General features: G+C 42.6%; 1 protein-coding gene across 1 annotated transcript in view; it reads left to right on the forward strand.

Annotated features, from left to right (window-relative positions):
* Positions 1 to 678: 678 nt before the first annotated feature.
* snx30 (sorting nexin family member 30) overlaps positions 679 to 20,449 on the forward strand; it is a 40,307-nt gene continuing 20,536 nt past the window's right edge. Inside the window, exons 1-3 of the mRNA XM_083638921.1 lie at positions 679 to 962; positions 12,543 to 12,995; positions 20,270 to 20,380. Of these exons, the coding sequence (XP_083495047.1) occupies positions 822 to 962; positions 12,543 to 12,995; positions 20,270 to 20,380 (705 nt within the window). The 5' untranslated portion in view covers positions 679 to 821. The remainder of the gene's footprint in view (positions 963 to 12,542; positions 12,996 to 20,269; positions 20,381 to 20,449) is intronic.

A 20,449-nucleotide genomic window follows, 5' to 3' on the forward strand; every position in this document is an offset into this window, starting at 1 on the left:
TGGCACTGGAGCCTGTGAGTGTGGTGGCTGAGGAGAATGTTATCCAAACTGATGACCATCATGGACAACACCTCTCATCCACTCTATCACACTTTGCCCAGAGGAGCACGTTCAGCAACAGGCTCATTCTGCCTTGGTGCACCACAGAGCGGCACAGGTGGTCCTTCCTGCCCACAGCCATCAGACTCAATTGGGCTAACCACCCCACATGGACTGGGTCACTTATTAGTAGGTTAAGGCTACTATATTATTACTTGTGTATATAGGTGTATAACCACCATGTTCATTGCTGTATATAATTGTGTAATAGCCTATGTATACATATGTAATTAATATGTACATTTATTGCATAATGTACATTTGTTTCATAAATATGCATATTTGTCACATACAATTAGGGATGTATATTGCTTATTTATTTATTTATTTATTTATTTATTTATTTATTTATTTATTTATTTATTTATTTATTTATTGATTGATTTATTTACATAATATCGTGTCTGATCCATCGTTTCAACAGACGATCTTTGGGGGGGCGGGCTGCTTCAACGCCGTTTTGTCGTCATCTGACCACCTGACCGACCCGCTATGTTTACTTCCGGGTACGTTTGCCTCCACTTCCGGAGCTGCGCCGTGCGGGTCAGCTGACAGCTGTGTGTCCAACCAGCGGGTGTACTACTGGACAGTAGCATCTTACTAAAGACAGCCAGCCAGGGCAGAGGGAAGAAAAACAGCCTCAACTAACAACCAGTACCATCTGCGAGCAACCGGACAGCTTTCCCCGGACACCTGGCACCGTCCTCCAGCCTCCTCGCACCATGAGCCTCGGGGGCAGAGGCCTGGCTATCAGCTCGGGGCAGAAGCCCATCACCGAGATCCCCAACCCGCTGTCCGCCGCCGAGGAGACGCTCTCCCCGGCCACGCCAGATGTCACGGTCGGCGGACACATCCCCAACAAGGTAGAGTCAACTGAGAGGAGGGTAAAGACACAGAAAGTCATTTTTAAGACCATGGTTTCAAGGCTGACATGAGTCTTTTTCAGATAAATGTAGAGTGTAAGTATAGTCTTAGTTATAGCTCGTGTATGGCGAGGATATGTTATGTTAAGGGGAGAAAGGCATGATGAATTAAAGAGACAATTCACCCCAAAATCAAAAACACATGTTTTTCTTCTTACCTGTAGTTCTATTGATCCATCTGGATCGTTTTGATGGGAGTTGCTGAGTTTTGGAGATATTGGCTTTAGAGATGTCTGCCTTCTCTCGAATACAATGGAACTGGATGGCACTCGGCTTGTGGTGCTCAAAGCACACGCAAGAAGGGAAAAAAAGGCTGTTTGATGTGGTAATTTGTCTAAAGGCCCAATTATGCTCAACAGATACGTGTCCAGGTAGTGTAGCGGTAGATCCCCTGCCTGCCAGCACGAGGGCCGCAGGTTTGCGCCCCTGTGTTACCTCCGGCTTGGTCGGGCGTCCATACAGGCACGATTGGCTGTGTCTGCGGGTGGGAAGCCGGATTAAGGGTATGTGTCCTGGTCGCTGCTCTAGTGCCTCCTCTGGTCGGTCGGCGCGCCTGTTCAGGGCAGAAGGGAACTAGTGGGAACAGCGTGATCCTTCCACGTGCTTCCTCCTGCCGGTGAAGCTCCCCGCTGTCAGGTGGAAAGAAGCGGCTGGAAACTGCGCATGTGTCGGAGGAAGCATGGTGCTAGTCTACGGCTCACCCCAGATCGGCAGAGCAGCGAGGGGGGAATTGACCAAGTACAATTGGGAGAAAATGGGGGGGGGGGGGGGAATCAGGGGAAAAAACGGATACGCATAGGGGCGTCACAACTTGCTTGAGAACTGAGCAGATGAGTCTGTGAGCAAACGGTCAAAACTCAACTGAAAGCTAATGTTAGTGACAAGGCTTTATCACAGACTGCACTTCTCTCTCTAGCTCTTCTAGTCAACATTAGCATGTTAGCAAATCTAGCTGGGTATTACTGCGGAGGATTTGTTGTTGTCATGTCAGTGCTGACCACAAGTTAAGGAATATTATTTGAAAATGTGATGTCAGTTTTGTTTGACATCACAGCTAATATTACCATTCGGTTGAATGGGATTAACGTTCATTTGATTAGTCAACATGTGATTGTTAGTAGGGATGCACCGATATGACAATTTTGGCCAATACCGATAACCGATATTAACATTGCTGTTATGGCTGATAACCGATATTTACAGATGTCGATATGACCTGTATAAAACACATTTCTATGATAATACCATTTTGTACATACTGAAAAACACATGTAAACACTGTCTGTGAATTTGAAAAAGTAATGTACTTCTTTATTTCCAAAACATTTGGAAAAGCACAAAAATCAATAGATTTACCACATTGTTTCCTCTCAATGTGAACATTTTGGCTAATACCGATAACCAATCTTAACATTGCAACATCGGACCAATGCTGATATGTAAAAGAATGACCAACATCGGCCGATACCGATACGATTGCCAATATATCGTGCATCCCTAATTGTTAGCGCAGGGCTTAAAATTCGGCGCGGGATTGCGAGAATAGCGCATATTTTTGCCAATTCCTGCAGATTTGTAATTTATAATGCGGGAGAAGTCCCGCAATTGTTTGCGCAACAGTGTCTATAATGTTAAGCCGACAGAGAGCGGAATGAATCTAGGATTCGTTCTCTCTCTTTCAAAAAAAACAAACAAAAACAAACAAAAGAAAAACACTAAACTAAACTTGTACCACTGTTCCTTCAGAAGTTGTAGTTGTCATAGACTGTGCTCCATAGTTGATTGCTCTATTGCTGACAAAAAATGCGTTATTGTAAGTCGCTTTGGATAAAAGCGTCTGCCAAATGACGTAATGTAACGTAATGTAAATTGCATCATCGGTTAGGAGGACTAGCAAGTCAGAAGACTGACAACAGGGGCTGGTCTTGCCAAGTGAATTTCAACGTTAAAACGAGAGAGGAGAGAGGAGAGGACAGACCAGGGGGACAAACAAGCGGCGATATGGGACTAACCGTTTGACAATTGGTGCACCAACGAATGAACTTGTTTGCTCTGCACTGTCACACAACCAGCAGAGAGAAAGTGAGGTAGGCTCTCTGGCTGACTTGCTGCACACAGTGCACTCCCATGTCCTATCTGCCAAAACAAGTGATTGCCTGCAATCGCGCAGGTTATATAACGCTACATCCTAACGTTACAATCGTAACGTTATCTGGTTACGATCATAACGTGCAGCGCATCACTTTATGTCCATGGTAACAGCAAAGGCATGTTTTTGTTTACAGTTGTGGCGTAATCAGGCAGTAACCTTACATTTACGTGATTATAGGAAAGTAGGCTATTGTTTCTGATACGTTTGTGTTTGGTTTGTCTAATATCCTTGTTTAGGCCTGGATTTGGAAACTAGACTATAATAAACATTATTTACGGGTGGGTTTTTATATAAAACAAAGAAAACATTTTGAAATTACTGCCTTAACTGCATTTTTTTACCTGCTCTGAGCCCTGGATTAGCTATAACCAATCCAGTCCTTTTTAAATCAAAAGAGAAGCAGATATTTGTTGGTTATAGTAGCTGAAAAAAGCCCCCCAAAGTCTATAGATCCCCCCCCAAAGTCTATAAATCCCCCCTATCTGAAGAACATAAGGGGGGAATTCCCCCCCACTTTGCAAAGTGAATGTTAAGCCCTGGTTAGCGTATAGTGATATGTCAATATCGGAAAAATAGTCCTTAGGCCTAAACAATTTTTTTGTTCGGTTCCGGTTTCCGACCGACCCTGTCAATTTACGTGCCCAAATTTATTTTATGCGCTTGTTGATTTGACGGTGGCGCTAAGGGGCGGGGTTTGCCACTGCGCAAAGGTGCTTTTCGCTACGGATACTTTAAAACGAAAATGGCAGGGAGCATGACGGACATGTGCTTTGTGTCGCTTCTCTGCCCATGCAGCACTAGCGTGCCAACCAAAATTGTGAGATTGGGGTTAAAATCATTTGAAAACGTGCTTCAGGAAGTTAAACAGTGCCCTTGTATATTCGTATCAGCAGCCGGCAAAGTGGACAGAGCTGACAAATGGACGGATATCTCCAGCGATGTGGTGTCGACCCCCACTCAGCAGCTTGGTTCGCTCGTCTGTGGCTTTATTTCAATTCAGGTATTTAGCACTGAAGTGCACGGCAGAGCTAGAACCTGTGCCCTCGACGGCTCAAAGTACCGCGACTCCGTCCGCCTTCCAGATACTGTTTGGTGCACAGCAACTTACTGGTCCAGAACTGCTTTTTAGGAGTAGAAAAAAGAACACATTTAAAATCAGCACGTTTTAATAACATTGAAGCATTCATATTGACTTAAATATTTTGTTAATATAAAAACGTGTGTAGAGTACATGTAGGCTATGTTATGAAAAAAGTATCCATCGCTGCTGTAATTTTAAGGAAAATAAAAATATATATATATTTCCTATCTATCCCTTGCTGCCACTGGGGAAAAAAAAAAAAAAATCCCTACCGACCCATCACCTCAACTGACATCCAACAGGAACCAACATTTTTTTTTTTAGGCCTTATGATATTGATATGGACCGCATCGCCCGTAAATGTGCTGCAGTGTAAATGTGTATAATAAATGTTTTGGCTGTCCCAAGTTTATTTGTATTTCTTCAGCCTGCCTACCTGAGCCTCACCGTGTTGTCTTGGCCTGGTTGTGGTTACTCAGTCACAGTGATGTCATGATACAATGCAATTATCTCAACTGTCACAGACCCATTACTGCACCTCAGTGTGAAGAGAGCACTAAAGTCAGCAGTGTGTGTGTGTGTGTGTGTGTGTGTGTGTGTGTGTGTGTGTGTGTGTGTGTGTGTGTGTGTGTGTGTGTGTGTGTGTGTGTGTGTGTGTGTGTGTGTGTGTGTGCGCGCGTGCGCTTGTGTGTGTGTGTGAGAGAGAGAAAGAGAGAGAGTGCATGAGTGATGGATAGAGAGGGGTGTGTCTAGCACTTTTCTTGACACAGATTGCATTGGGAAAAGATACACACACACACACAGTCACACACACACAAACACACACATGCGCGATAAAAGTGTGTGTGGCAGCGAGCGAGCAGAAACAGCAGTTGTTGGATGCACGATATACCAGCAATCATATCGGTATCGGCCGATGTTTGTTCGTCATTTTTTAACATATCGGCATCGGTCCGATGTTGCAATGTTAATATCGGTTATTGGTACAGTATCAGCCAAATGTTTTGGAAATAAAGAAATGCATTACTTTTTCAAATTCACAGTGTTTACATGTTTTTCCCCCCTGTATGTACAGAATTTGATTATCATAGAAATGTGTTTTTTATACAGATCATATCGACATCGGTCAATATCGGTTTTCGGCCATAAAAGCAATGGTTAATATTGGTAGCGGCCAAAATTGCTAAATTGGTGCATCCCTAGTTGTGGAATGACACAAACTCCAAAGAACAAAGTTTTTTTATTTATTTTTTATGCCTGCATGGTGGTGCACATTTATGGTAGTTTTTGTTTGAAATGTACAGCAGGTATAGTGGATAAGATCAAGAAAAGACGATCTTTTGTCTTGACTATCATCAGGTCTTTTTTTTAGTGAAATGTTGCATTGTCTCCCCTGATTATAAGTATAGTCAAATCGCTTGGTTTGAGCAAGTAAAACAATTTTTATAAGCATTTTAAGCAAGGTTTATGGAAAAATGAATGGCGGATGAAATCCCATGAAGAGGGAGAGGCGGTGGCTTTGGCACCCCTTTGGCACTCAGACCTGAGCCTACTAAATATTTAATGAACCACTCATGATTGTCAAAACTGTTTTTTATTTTCGAAAATGTCCATGTCATGTAACATGTTCTTTACTTCAGTGGTGCAATGCTTGTTTGAGCTAAAAATCCACAGCAGAAGCTTTTTCTATTAATTAATAAAGCCGACTTAGAATCAGGGGAGACAATGCAACATTTCACTCAAAAAAAAAAAAAAATCCCCCCCCCCCCCCGAATTTCGATTAAAAGTCGACTTTGGCCAGCGAATTTCGAATAGTGTTTTTGCTAGAAATGATTGGTGAGAAGTGTCCCATCTAAGGCCGTGATTGGTGAGAACTGTCCCATCTAAGGCCGGAATTGGGATATAAACGTAAAAATAGATTGTGGTGAGAGGTTTGGCTGAAACTGGCTGAGTGAATTTTTTCTCTCTCTCTCTCTCTCCGGTATCTGAGCGTGTAATCATGACGCAGCTAGATGCTTCTACAGTGTTTTGCCTACGTTCTCGTTCCAGTGTTTGTATTTTCTCCCAAGTCAGACACGCCTCGTTTGTCCATTGAAGGCTTTCTGAATTTTGGATCGGATCTTTATTGACAAAGTATGTTTTTTTTAAGGCCAATTTGTTTTTGATATCGTTTGGAGTTTGAAAGAAAGTGGTGTCTCTGTCTGGAATAAGGGAAAAGGCTTCTACTGTATGTCGCATGATCACTTTCCCTCAAACTTAACTTAGCGGGTAAAAAGCCACAGAAGGATGTCACATGATCACTTTCCCTCAAACTTAACTTAGCGGGTAAAAAGCCACAGAAGGGGAGAGAAAAACTCTCATATTCTGTATAACAGTCAAGGCAACAGGGATCAAAGATGAAAAGTCAAAGGCTAAAGAAAGGCCTTACGATAAAAGTATGTTGTAAGAAGACATTTAGAAGGTGATTCGTATCTTTATTTACATTACTAGTGTGAAATAAAGCTGATAAGCTGTGTCAAACAAACGTTCTAAAAAATGATACATCGCGTCACTCATATTTAGACTTTGTGAGTGAGAGCAGAAGTCATTGAAGGGTTTGATGTATCTATATTTAGACTTTGTGAGTGACGGCAGAAGTCATTGAAGGGTTTGATGTATCTATATTTAGACTTTGTGAGTGACAGCAGAAGTCATTGAAGGGTTTGATGTATCTATATTTAGACTTTGTGAGTGACGGCAGAAGTCATTGAAGGGTTTGATGTATCTATATTTAGACTTTGTGAGTGACAGCAGAAGTCATTGAAGGGTTTGATGTATCTATATTTAGACTTTGTGAGTGACGGCAGAAGTCATTGAAGGGTTTGATGTATCTATATTTAGACTTTGTGAGTGACGGCAGAAGTCATTGAAGGGTTTGATGTATCTATATTTAGACTTTGTGAGTGACGGCAGAAGTCATTGAAGGGTTTGATGTATCTATGTTTAGACTTTGTGAGTGACAGCAGAAGTCATTGAAGGGTTTGATGTATCTATATTTAGACTTTGTGAGTGACGGCAGAAGTCATTGAAGGGTTTGATGTATCTATATTTAGACTGTGAGTGACAGCAGAAGTCATTGAAGGGTTTGATGTATCTATATTTAGACTTTGTGAGTGACAGCAGAAGTCATTGAAGGATTTGATGTATCTATATTTAGACTTTGTGAGTGAGAGCAGAAGTCATTGAAGGGTTTGATGTATCTATATTTAGACTTTGTGAGTGACAGCAGAAGTCATTGAAGGATTTGATGTATCTATATTTAGACTTTGTGAGTGACAGCAGAAGTCATTGAAGGATTTGATGTATCTATATTTAGACTTTGTGAGTGACAGCAGAAGTCATTGGAGGATTTGATGTATCTACCGGTATATTTAGACTGTGAGTGACAGCAGAAGTCATTGAAGGGTTTGATGATGTATCTATATTTAGACTTTGTGAGTGACAGCAGAAGTCATTGAAGGATTTGATGTATCTATATTTAGACTGTGAGTGACAGCAGAAGTCATTGAAGGATTTGATGTATCTATATTTAGACTGTGAGTGACAGCAGAAGTCATTGAAGGATTTGATGTATCTATATTTAGACTGTGAGTGACAGCAGAAGTCATTGAAGGATTTGATGTATCTATATTTAGACTGTGAGTGACAGCAGAAGTCATTGAAGGATTTGATGTATCTATATTTAGACTGTGAGTGACAGCAGAAGTCATTGAAGGATTTGATGTATCTATATTTAGACTGTGAGTGACAGCAGAAGTCATTGAAGGGTTTGATGTATCTATATTTAGACTTTGTGAGTGACAGCAGAAGTCATTGAAGGATTTGATGTATCTATATTTAGACTGTGAGTGACAGCAGAAGTCATTGAAGGATTTGATGTATCTATATTTAGACTGTGAGTGACAGCAGAAGTCATTGAAGGATTTGATGTATCTATATTTAGACTGTGAGTGACAGCAGAAGTCATTGAAGGGTTTGACGTCCACAACAAGTCTCTACAGAAAAAAGTCCTCCCATGAGCTGGAGAACAGGGGTGGGTAGAAAGTAACACGTTACAAGTAATGCACATGAGAGTAAAAAAAAGAAGAAAAAGAGGTATATCATATCTTTTTTAAAGAACGAGTACTCTTCATGTTCCTTTTTTAAACTGTCATTCTACCGTTTAGTTACTCGAGTATATTCTTGAGCCACTGTAATCTACTTTTTACTTAACTACATTTGAGTGGGAGAAAAGAAGTTGAGTTCACTTTTACTTGAGTCATTCTTTTCTGGGACTGGGAGTAATTGTACTTTTGCTGGAGTATAGATGTTCAGTACTCTACCCACCATTGGTCAGATGATGCTGGTTGTCTTCACGGCACGCGCGCGCGTGTCTTCACGGCACGCGGCAGCAGCCTCAACAACAGTCCCATTGACCGAGGAAAAACAACATCATCACCATCGGCTATCGTTTCTATCGTCTCTTTGTTTGCCGCTTACCCATGGTGGCAGAGTCCGAATACCATACCATACAGTACCATACAGTACAGTACCATACCATACAGTACCATACCATACCATACAGTACCATACCATACAGTACCATACAGTACCATACAGTACCATACCATACAGTACCATACCATACAGTACCATACAGTACAGTACCATACCATACAGTACCATACAGTACCATACCATACAGTACCATACCATACAGTACCATACCATACAGTACCATACCATACAGTACCATACAGTACAGTACCATACCATACAGTACCATACAGTACCATACCATACAGTACCATACCATACAGTACCATAACATACAGTACCATACAGTACAGTACCATACAGTACAGTACCATGCCATACCATACCATACAGTACCATACCATACAGTACCATACAGTACAGTACCATGCCATACCATACAGTACCATACCATACAGTACCATACCATACAGTACCATAACATACAGTACCATACAGTACAGTACCGTACCGCACCATACCATACAGTACCATACCATACAGTACCATACCATACAGTACCATACCATACAGTACCATACCATACAGTACCATAACATACAGTACCATACAGTACAGTACCGTACCGCACCATACCATACAGTACCATGCCATACAGTACCATGCCATACCATACTAGGGATGGGCATCGAATTTCGAATTTTCGAATAATCGTTGTTATTATCAAGGTCGACTTTTATTATTGAAATTCGAAATTCGAAAAAAAAAAAAAAAACCTTTTTTTTTTTTTTTTTTTTTTAGTGAAATGTTGCATTGTCTCCCCTGATTCTAAGTATAGTCAAATCGCTTGGTTTGAGCAAGTAAAACAATTTTTATAAGCATTTTAAGCAAGGTTTATGGAAAAATGAATGGCGGATGAAATCCCATGAAGAGGGAGAGGGGGTGACTTTGGCACCCCTTTGGCACTCAGACCTGAGCCTACTAAATATTTAATGAACCACTCATGATTGTCAAAACTGTTTTTTATTTTCGAAAATGTCAATGTCATGTAACATGTTCTTTACTTCAGTGGTGCAATGCTTGTTTGAGCTAAAAATCCACAGCAGAAGCTTTTTATATTAATTAATAAAGCCGTAGACTTAGAATCAGGGGAGACAATGCAACATTTCACTCACAAAAAAAAAAAAAAAAAACATTTTTTTATTTTTTTACATTTTTATTTTTATTTTCGAATTTCGAATTAAATTCGAATTTGGCCAGCGAATTTCGAATAGTGTTTTTGCTAGAAATGCCCATCCCTATACCATACCATACAGTACCATACCATACAGTACCATACCATACAGTACCATACAGTACCATACCATACAGTACCATACAGTACCATAGCAGTACCATAGCAGTAGCTCCATTGAGTCAGAACCTGCGTGAGGTCCCCGCCCCTCTGATTTTTTTTATGTAGAGCTCCTGGTTCTAGATTTGTGCACAGTGCGTTGTGTATTTATATACAGTCAATCCTCTCTAGCTCTGTAAATATATGGCACTTTAAGTTTTAATAAGTGTCTCGCCAAAAGCAACCATGTAGATTCCCACTATGAGGTCAGTTGATCAAAATGACACCTGTACGGAAATCTGGTTTTCGTTGTCGGAGATTGAGCTCCTAGCAGCCAGACTCCGGACTGCTCCGGGCAAGAAACATCGTCATGCGGGGGAAAATAATTATCCGATGAACTGACCTTTGCAGCTCTGTGTTGATATAGCTAATGTTTCCGTAGCGTTTTGATTAACGTTATTTTTTATTTCCTTTTGGAACAAATGCTGGTTTAACAGATTAAATCTAACTGAAGCTTTATGCTATGTTGCTTACTGGGGAGCCCAGCGGTGAGCGCTGCCTGAGTCTCTGGGGCTAATAACGTTAGCCAGCTGCCTGGTCTCTTCTGTAGCCTATATCCTTACAACAGCTACGAGGAGAGGAGCTTGTGAACAACATCCCCACACAGTCAGCACTTCCCAGAGATAAATTATTTTATATAAATAATAATTATTATAAATAATTTATTTTCCCATATAAAAACTCTCCTCGTGCTTTACCCTAAATAAAACCTCCATTGTCATTTTGGGTGACTCCAAAAATAAGCAAACAGCTAACGTTAGCTGATGACTGCTTGTGTGGGCCCCATCTTATGCCCAGGAGTTGTAATGTTATGAAACACATTTCCTGGACCATACGCAGGCAGTTTGACAACCTGTTAAGTTCTGAAAATATTTGTCTATTGCGTTATTCCAGCTAAGGTTATCGTTATCGGTTGTAACGTTATCATTATCTGAGTTTAGGGCTAGCCATAGCCTGGTAAACCAGCCGGTCACGTGAACTCCTATTTTATTTTGTTCTTCGTTCCCATCTGGCCTGAAGCCGTCACCCAGTGTTTTGCAGTGGAGCGGAGGTTGGGCGGGTGTACTTGCCTTGACAGACAACTCCTTCAGCCAATCAGCGTTGGATCCGGGTCAAACCCTTATCTCTCGAGAGTCGAGACAGACTTTCGACTTGCATTGAAAATCTGTCTGCAGGCTCCGTCAAAAGGGGCGTAACAGCGCTCGCACGCATGCTGCGCTTTACCCGATCAAAATGGAGTGGACATCACCGGTGTGCAGTCAAAACGTACCACTTTCAGCATGTAGCTACTTGCTACTAGCAACGAGCTAGAGTTGTTATTGTTGTTTCATAGCGACAGAGGGATTTGAGAGCGACACCCAGGGAGCGGAAAGGAAATCCATAAATGGTCAGAGCCGGTCGGTTGGAGCCAATGGCAGAGCTTGCAGGGAGCAGAAAGGGATTCTCTTCCGCTGCCGAATGAGCCTCTTGAGTTCCTGGTGCACCACATTGAAACGGGGCTGCTGCCCCCAGAGGTTAGAGATTTTTTTTGTTTTTGTTTGTCCGATGGGTTTCCAGATTGGTCAAACCCAAATCCACTCAGGAGAACGGCAAAAACACATTTTCCGCCGAGAAACTCCACTGTTGCATACTCCTGTACTTGTTCAATTGTTATTGAGTCTATTTCTGCAATAACTGCACTTTATGGCTGTTTAAACTGGACAAACATTGACATTACATTGGTCTCCTCTCTGTATATCCTTACAACAGCTTACGAGGAGAGGAGCTTGTGAACAGCATCCCCACAGTCGAAGCACTTCCCTGAGATATCCATATAAAAACTCATATGCTTTACCCCCAAAAAAAACTCCAGTGTCTGTTCGTGTCATCATTCAGAAACCACGCCCAAAACGGGGGAAAACACAAACTCCCGTCCAATCCTGGCGTTCTCCTATGTCTCGTGCATGGCCGGGTGTTGCACAAAAATATCGTATATACGGAAGATGGGGTCTAGCTGTCAAGGAAGTAAGTTGGAGTGTTCATCTTCCGTATATACGATCTTTTTGTGCAACATGCAACCATGCACGCGACATAGGAGAACGCCAGGATTGGAGGGGGGGGGGGGGGGGGTTCTGTTTTCCCCCGTCTTGGCCGTGGTTTCTGAATGATGACGCGTTACGCAGTGTCTCTATGACGCGATCTTAAAGGGATACACACACAAATGAGGGATATACACGCAAATGCTGCATCAGGTATCAATGGGTGAAGCAGATTTTTATTTGGTGGAGCAGTTTTGACTTTAAAGTGGCAGACAAACACTTGTACCTTGTAGTGGCCCAGTACTGTAAAACACTCATAATCACAGAAGTAAAAGACTGCGCTCCGTCTCTGTCCCCGCAGGAAGCCGGCCTAACCAATGGCACGCCGGTGGAGATGTCGAGTCCCGCCTCTCCCTCCTCGCTGCTGGAGCGGCTGCAGCTGGAGCGGCTGCAGCTGGAAGGCGATGACCCGGGCGAGGTGGGTGGGCGTAACCCCTACACCTCCACAGACACCCGTGACCCCTACTCCTCCACGGACACCCGCGACACCTACGCCGCCACGGACACCCGCGACCCCTACACCTCCACGGACCCATACACCGCCATGGACACCCGCGACCCCTACACCTCCACGGACCCATACACCGCCATGGACACCCGCGACCCCTACACCTCCACGGACCCATACACCGCCATGGACACCCGCGAGCCCTACTCCTCCACGGACACCCGCGACCTCTTCGTCACGGTCGACGACCCCAAGAAGCACGTCTCCACCATGGAGACCTACATCACCTACAGAGTCTCCACCAAGGTCTGCTATTGGCTGCTGTCATGGTTACAGTCTCTGCCTGGCGTTAGGGGTGTGAATCTTTGGGTATCTCACAATTCGAGTCAGAACCGATTTTCGATTCAAAATGATTACCGATTCAAAATGTATTATCAAATCAGTACATAGGGGGCTTTCAAGATCTACTCCAGTCCGCCGTGCGCTAAGGAAGGTGGTGTCCAGGATAAAGTGTATAAGATTATGTTGTTGTTTTTTTATTTGAAAAAGTTTTATCAGCTGATTGCAATAATGTAAACACAGTACACACAAAGCCAAACCAAAGACAAAGGGTAGCATTTATATATATTTTTATATATCTATACCACTGCATATATATATATATATATATATATATATATATATATATATATAAATGTCTTAGTATTCTTAGTGACTTAAAGAAAAATTAGTTAAATTAATGCAAAAAATAAATATGCTCTTACATAAAAAAAAGAGAAGTTTGTGGAGATTTAGAATCTTTGTGAAATCACGATTCATACATGAATCGATTTTTTGGGGGGACACAGGTGCTGTACGATGGTTTACCAGTGATGCAGGTGCTGCAGAACAAATGTCAGTCTCTGAATGGAGATGAGTGTAGGAGCTTTCCCCACTATGGTTTAAAGGTTCTGTGCAATGAATCTCATTTCTCAAGTCAATTTTATGGTTTAATTGAACAAAGGACCAGTTAATGTAAAGTTTCAGAATCAGAAATACTTACTATTGATCCCCGGGTAGAAATTGAGTAATGCTACAGTTGCTCACATTCAGGTAGGGACAATGTAAACATAGAGAGATAGAAGAATACACGGTAAGACGATAACAAATAAATAAATGTATATACAATAAAGCAGTGTTTCCCCTAGCCCATTGATACCTGATGCAGCATTTGCGTGTATATCCCTCATATTGTGTGTGTATCCCTTTAAACCGTGACGCGGTTCGCGGTCTTAAAGGGATACACACAAATGCTGCATCAGGTATCAATGGGTGAAGATGGAGCTGTAGCAGTTGGGGAGGGGGTACGGCAGAGGTGACCGCCGACGGGGGAAAAAATAAGCCGTTTGAAGCCAGATTTAGAGGAATATTAACATTAGGATTAGACTGTAGCCGCGACGCGCAGCTATAAAATACTTCCCTTTAGTCCTTTATAGTTGCGCGTCGTGGCTAAATGTTGCGTAACACTGAAAAAGCTGCTTGTAAACAAGCAACTTACATCGCGTGAGATGACAAGCAAGATGTTCCAATAATCCATTATGATGACGGAACGTAATCATTATGCTAAACAAAACTCGCCTCCAATAACGTTCCTTACATGGGAAAGTGTCTGACAGCGGGCGAGGGGTGGGTGGGAGTATTACTCCACATGCGCTCTGTTTACAAACTTGTGTACAATAAAGATTTAAATTGGGGGGAAATGCCTTTGCCCTGTCAAACAGCTGGAATACAGACATCTGAGAGGGAGGCGCACCCCACAATTTGAAAATCGCTGCTCTAGAGTAAAACCTTTTGTGTGTGGATTGCCTAGCCCTAGATCTTACTAAATTGTGGACATTTATTCATTCCCACTTATTAGACACTATTTCTGATGGTAAAAACACAGAATTCAGAAAAATTCAAACGGGAAAAAAAAATGAATTTGGGATTTGTTCCTTTTTGCCCCCTTGTACCGAATTCATGCCGAACCGTGACCCGAAACCGAGGTACGTACGGAACCTTGACTTTTGTGTACCGTGACACCCCTAGGTGCTCTACTATATAGTTTCCCAAATTATTCCACATTGTGGGAGATTTAAAAACTTTCCTCTGGTTTCAACAGAATCAAACTACATACAGTATAACCCGCATTGTGTAGTCCCTCCACAGCCTGGGATCCAACTGGTAACCCCTGGCATGGCAGGCGGACGCTCTGGCAAGGAGGCTAAAATGAGCTCTAGCATCTGTCGAGGTCTCGGAAAGTCAGGTTTTACACCACTACCCGCTGGCCACCATTACATACATGATGTCATCGACAACTAGGTTTTAAAGAACGCTCTGATTGGTTGACAGTGTGCATAGTTAATGAGGTGACAATAGCCAGCCGGCTACTTGCCAAAACCTCCCCCATGGTTGAAGGATATTTGTTCCTCAAAGAATCCTCTTTTCTCCTTCCTCAAAGATAGAAATTCTATCTGCAGTGGAAGGTTCTGCTTTCTGTCCTGCAGGCTTTGGTCCACCTAACATCAAACACTGAACAAAATGATGTCACCATGTTAGAACTCAACAGTCAGCCAGGCAAGTCTGATGATAATAATAATAATAATAATAATAATAATAATAATAATAATAATAATAATAATAATAATAATAATAATAAAACAATTGATTGCATCTACAGATCCTTTCCCAAAAATTTGAATATCATGGAAAAGTTAGATTTTTTCCATAATTCCTTTCAAAAAGTGAAACTTTCATAGATTATAGATTCATTACACCCAAAGTAAAGTATTTCAAGTATTTATTTGTTTGACTTTGCATAAGTCTGGCTTCCAGCTCATAAAAACCCCCAAAACAGTATTTCAAGAAATTAAATATCACATAAAACCAATCAAAAACCGGTATTTTTAAAACATAAAAGTTATGTTCATGCCTGCACTCAATACTTGGTCGGGAATCCTTTTACTTTAATTACTGCCTCGATGCCATGATATTTCCATGATATTCAAATTTTTGGGAAAGGATCTCTGTATAGTGCCTTTTTAGATAATCAAAGCGCTTCTCATATCAAGGGGAAGGAGAAACACAACTCATCCAGCACCCACCTGGGTGAGGCCAGAACGCTCACCAGACCTGCTTAGCTTCCCCAGGGAAGCCAGTAATGTCATGTAGAAGCCACTGGTGCCGAGGAAGTGGAACAGTCGAAATAATAAAGTCATGAATAGACTCGAGAAAACGTTTACTCTTCTCAAGACGATGAGATTATTACTCTCTGCCCATTACTTTATTTCCAGATCATGCAAAAAATGACACCGTTATCCAGCTCGTTATCATGGGAAAATGGCGTAAATAAAATGTATGTTTGAGTAAGCTACGTGTCCTCGGTGGGCTTCCGTACCCAAGGAACTCCGAATCACGAGGTAATTGTATAACATATAATAATATAATGATTGTACTTACGAAAAAAAGTTACATGTTTTTTTACTTTGATTACTTATGATAACTTTTAATAACGTAACTTTAAAGGTCCCAATTCGTGCAGCTGTAACCTCTTAAAAACGTGTGTCTCTGGTCCATAAAACATGATTCTGGATTAATTTGTCAAAAATATAGCAACCCCGTTTGTTGTGATGGAGTTCTCACTTCCTCATCTCGTCGCTTCCCAAGAATGGTCTGTTTCTATAATATATTCAGAACTAACAGTTCCCATTGGCCGCTGAGGGAGAGCCCGCCCCAGGCTCCCAGCGGCCAATCAGATTAGCGTCTGTGGACCAGCACGCTAGGTTGCGAGCTATCGCTAACTTAACGGTTGCTACGCTAAAGAGGACATCTCAAAATGCCTAGACTTACCGAATGCACCTCCGCAGTTGCTGGATCACGTACAGTTGGCGTCGCTCCAGCTAGAAGTGTTAATTTTGTGGCTATAGACAAAATGGTGCAGGTAGCTTGTGTGAGAGAGACGCGCGCAGTATGCTTGAGGACCATCGTGACGTCCCGATACCCCGTCTGGGGGAACAGAGCGTTAGGGGGCGTGGCTTGGAGGAGACTGCAGGGGGAAGCTGGATAGGGACAAATCCAACTGTGGCAGTTCTGAGCTTGTGACCACTCATTACAGGGAGGGATGACAGCAGTATATATGCATTTACAAGTAAAAACAGCTTTTGCACGGAATGGGACCTTTAAATATTTAAAAATAATAATGTATATTAAGAAGAATGAGGTAATTGCTCTCGGCCCATTAGCTAATCTCAAATAAACAGGATAAATAAAATGTGAGTGTTTGAGATTTCTTTAATACTTTGTATGTGCCTCCTCCACCTGTCCGCCTGAGACAGCTCTGTTTGTCTTGACCTCAACGCAGCCTTTTAGCCCTTCCCATCCCATAATGACAGGAGCAGATTGTGCGGCGTCGCCAGGCGCCCGTTAGCTGGCGTCATGACGACGGTTGCTACGCGCACCGTGCTGCTTCTGCTGAAGGGCTTAAAGCAAATATCACATCTGAGTCCAAACAGCCGCTGTTAATGGAGCGGGTCTTTAACGCTGACACGTCAGAGGGTGGGTGGGTGGGTGGGTGTGTGTGTGTGTGCGTGTGCGTGTGTGTGTGTGTGCGTGTGCGCGTGCGTGTGCGTCTGTGTGTGCGTGTGCGTGCGCGTGTCACACCTACATTTCGAGGTCATTTCGGTCCACTTTAATCTGTTGGTACAGTGCTACTGCCCATTGTGTGCTAGAGCTGTCACCTTTTATTCGGATTTAACTTCGAATGTGGGGGAGGGGGGGCATGTTCGAATGTAATTGACCTGTTCGAATTATTATTATTTTTTAATGAACGAAAATGAACCAACTGCTGCTTGCCGGTAATGTTAATCCCATGTCAGAAAAAGTCTCCAGATTTGTCGCGTTAGTCTCTTGTCTCCAGGAGGGTCTGAAAAGTTGTCTCGAGTTGGATGCACTGAGATATATGAATGGAGAGAGTGTCCCTATCTCCTCCCTGTATGTTTTTTGAAGCCAAAATCCGGCCAGATCAGTGAACCAGAGTCTGCGCAGTAGCTCCATTGATTGAGAACCTCTGAGAGCTCCCCGCCCCTCTGAACTTTCTTATGTAGAGCTGCTGTTTCTAGAATGCGCACAGTGCGTTGTGTATTTATATACAGTCTAGCTCTGTAAATATTACACTTTAAGTTGTAATATTGTTTGTCTCGCCAAAAGTAACCAGGAAGATTCCCACTATGAGATCAGTTTATCAAAATGACGCCTGTACGAAAATCTGATTTTGGTTGTCGGAGATTTTAGACCTCCAGGCTGCTGCCTGCTGAGGTCTCAGCGCGGGCCGGAAGTGGAGGCAGGCCACACTCACTCAGCCTCACTGGTCTGCCTCATTGCTGTGTTTAAGCTAGCCTAATGTTTTCATGGCATTTTGATTAACTTTATGATTTAATTCCTTTTGGAGCAAATGTTGGTTTTACAATTCTAACCTTGACGCTTTACGCAACGTTGTTTGCTGGTAGTGTTGTGGGTACTGCAGCCTGTAACGTTCTCCGTTGTCGGAGAGTTGTATCAGCCAGACCTCCGGGCTGCTCTCAGCCCGCAAGACGAGCCAGGGCTGCTTGGCTCAGCCTCACTGGGGGAAATTCTCGGATGAACAGCTCTGTGTTGATTAGCCTGTTTCCGTGGCATTTTCATTAACTTTATGATTACATTTCTTTTGGCGCAAATGTTGGTTTAATCTAACCGTGAGGCTACGTTGTTGTACCCGCCTGGTAGTGTGTGTAGGCAGGCCAACCTAACGTTAGCCTAGCCGTGAGCCAGGCTGCCTGGTCTATTGCCTGGTATATCGTTACTAAGAGAGGAGCTTGTGAACAACGAACATCCCCACAGTCAAAGCATTTCCCCCAGATATGCATATAAAAACGTTTGTTGCTTTAATAGCCTACAAAAAATAAAACGTCTGTTTGTATGTGATGCTAATCCGTTAGCGATGAGCTAACGCTGCTTGTGTACTACTAGGCCTCATTTTATACCCGGGACGGGAGTTAACGTTATAAAACACATTTCCTGTCAGTTGGACAACCTGGTCAGTTCTGAAAATATGTGTATTATTGTGTTATTCCAGCTATCGTTATCGGTTGTTAAGTTATAGTAATATTAAGCCGATAAATAATGAAAAACAGCGGCTAACGCCATTGCTAGCCTGCATGTTAAACCCATTGTGTACCCATAACGTAGCTGGAGTAACACACATCGTAAAACACATTTTCTGAACTTACTTCAGTCGCCAACCAACGTTAATTCCTCGCGCACCTTTCTCAAAACAAAGTTATTTTTATTGCACTCCATTGATATGTCTGGTAGCCAGCACAGCCAACCCATGAGCCACCCCGACCTCCAGGCCTGCACTACCCAGGCTAAGAGCCCATCTCCCGGCCCCACACACCCAGCAGAGCCACCCGACCTCCAGGCAGCGTTATAACGATGAAGCCGCGTGTCTTGTCTATGCGATAGATCTATACTGTGAAGAGCCTGTCCAGCCAATGACGGCTTGAGACTGGCTGCCACAGCTGTCAATCATCCATTTTTATCCCTTTTTATATGTCAAATAACTACTTAAAAACAAACTGATCAGAAAAATGACCACTTGCACAGGCATTAGCATGATAATGACTATCTAAAATGATACAAACCACCTTTGGAAAAAAATTATCTGACGTATACTGTGATTATTTCGGTTTTGATTTTCCCATCCACTAACATGGGGAGGCGGGCCTTGTGACCTAATACTGGATTCAGCCGCCAGAGCGGCGATCTAACATGCAGCGGCTTCACTGAACCAGTGTGATGCCCAGTCCATCTTATAATAGGTCCATGGTTGGATGCAGCCAAGTTTGTGAGGCAGTGTTGTGACTGTGAGCGTCCAAGCTAACACAGCAGCGCAGAGGAGCTGACTGACTGGACCATGAGGACAGCTGAGGATTTTTTTTTATATTCTTTTAATATTTTATATTATATTATATATATTTATACGATGTAACCAGCAGGCGCGGACTGCATAATCGGGCACGTCGGGCCGATGCTCGGTGGCCTGGCCTGGCCTGATTTTTTTTTTTTTTTAATTAACCAAAAAACTTTGAATATATTCGAACATTTTGCGGGCAATTAAAGTTCGTTCAAACTTTATTTTGGGAAAAAGTGACCGCTCTATTGTGTGTGTGCTACTGTCTATAATTTATTAGAGACATGATAGACTCATCAAACTGAGACTATATAGTCATTCTTAAATGGGGCATTTACGTAATCTATGATTTATCAACTCTTTCTGACTCTATCGCCGAATAAAGGACTGGTGACAAGTTGGCAGATCTCTGGCACAAAACATATTCATTCACAAAACATTGCAATATTCAATATTACTAATATCAAACATCGGCCCAAGTCTAATACCCGGTATTATGGGTTTTGGACAGTAAAACCTAGTTATTATAACAAGAGTGTAAGTTTAGGGTTTGTAGTCAGGAGTGAGAGTCCTCACTGCGTCTTAATGATCTCTGTGTTTGTGTCTTTTTCTGCAGACGACCAGGATAGAGTTCGACCTGCCAGAGTACTGCTTCAGACGGAGATACCAGGACTTTGATTGGCTGAGAATCAAGCTGGAGGACAGCCAGCCAACCCACCTCATCCCAGTAGGTCACATGACCCCAGATTGGCCACATAACCTCAGATACAGATATGATAACAAACGGCTTCCTGTC

Source organism: Poromitra crassiceps, assembly GCF_964638095.1.
Source record: "Poromitra crassiceps genome assembly, chromosome: 6".
NCBI lineage: Eukaryota > Metazoa > Chordata > Actinopteri > Beryciformes > Melamphaidae > Poromitra > Poromitra crassiceps.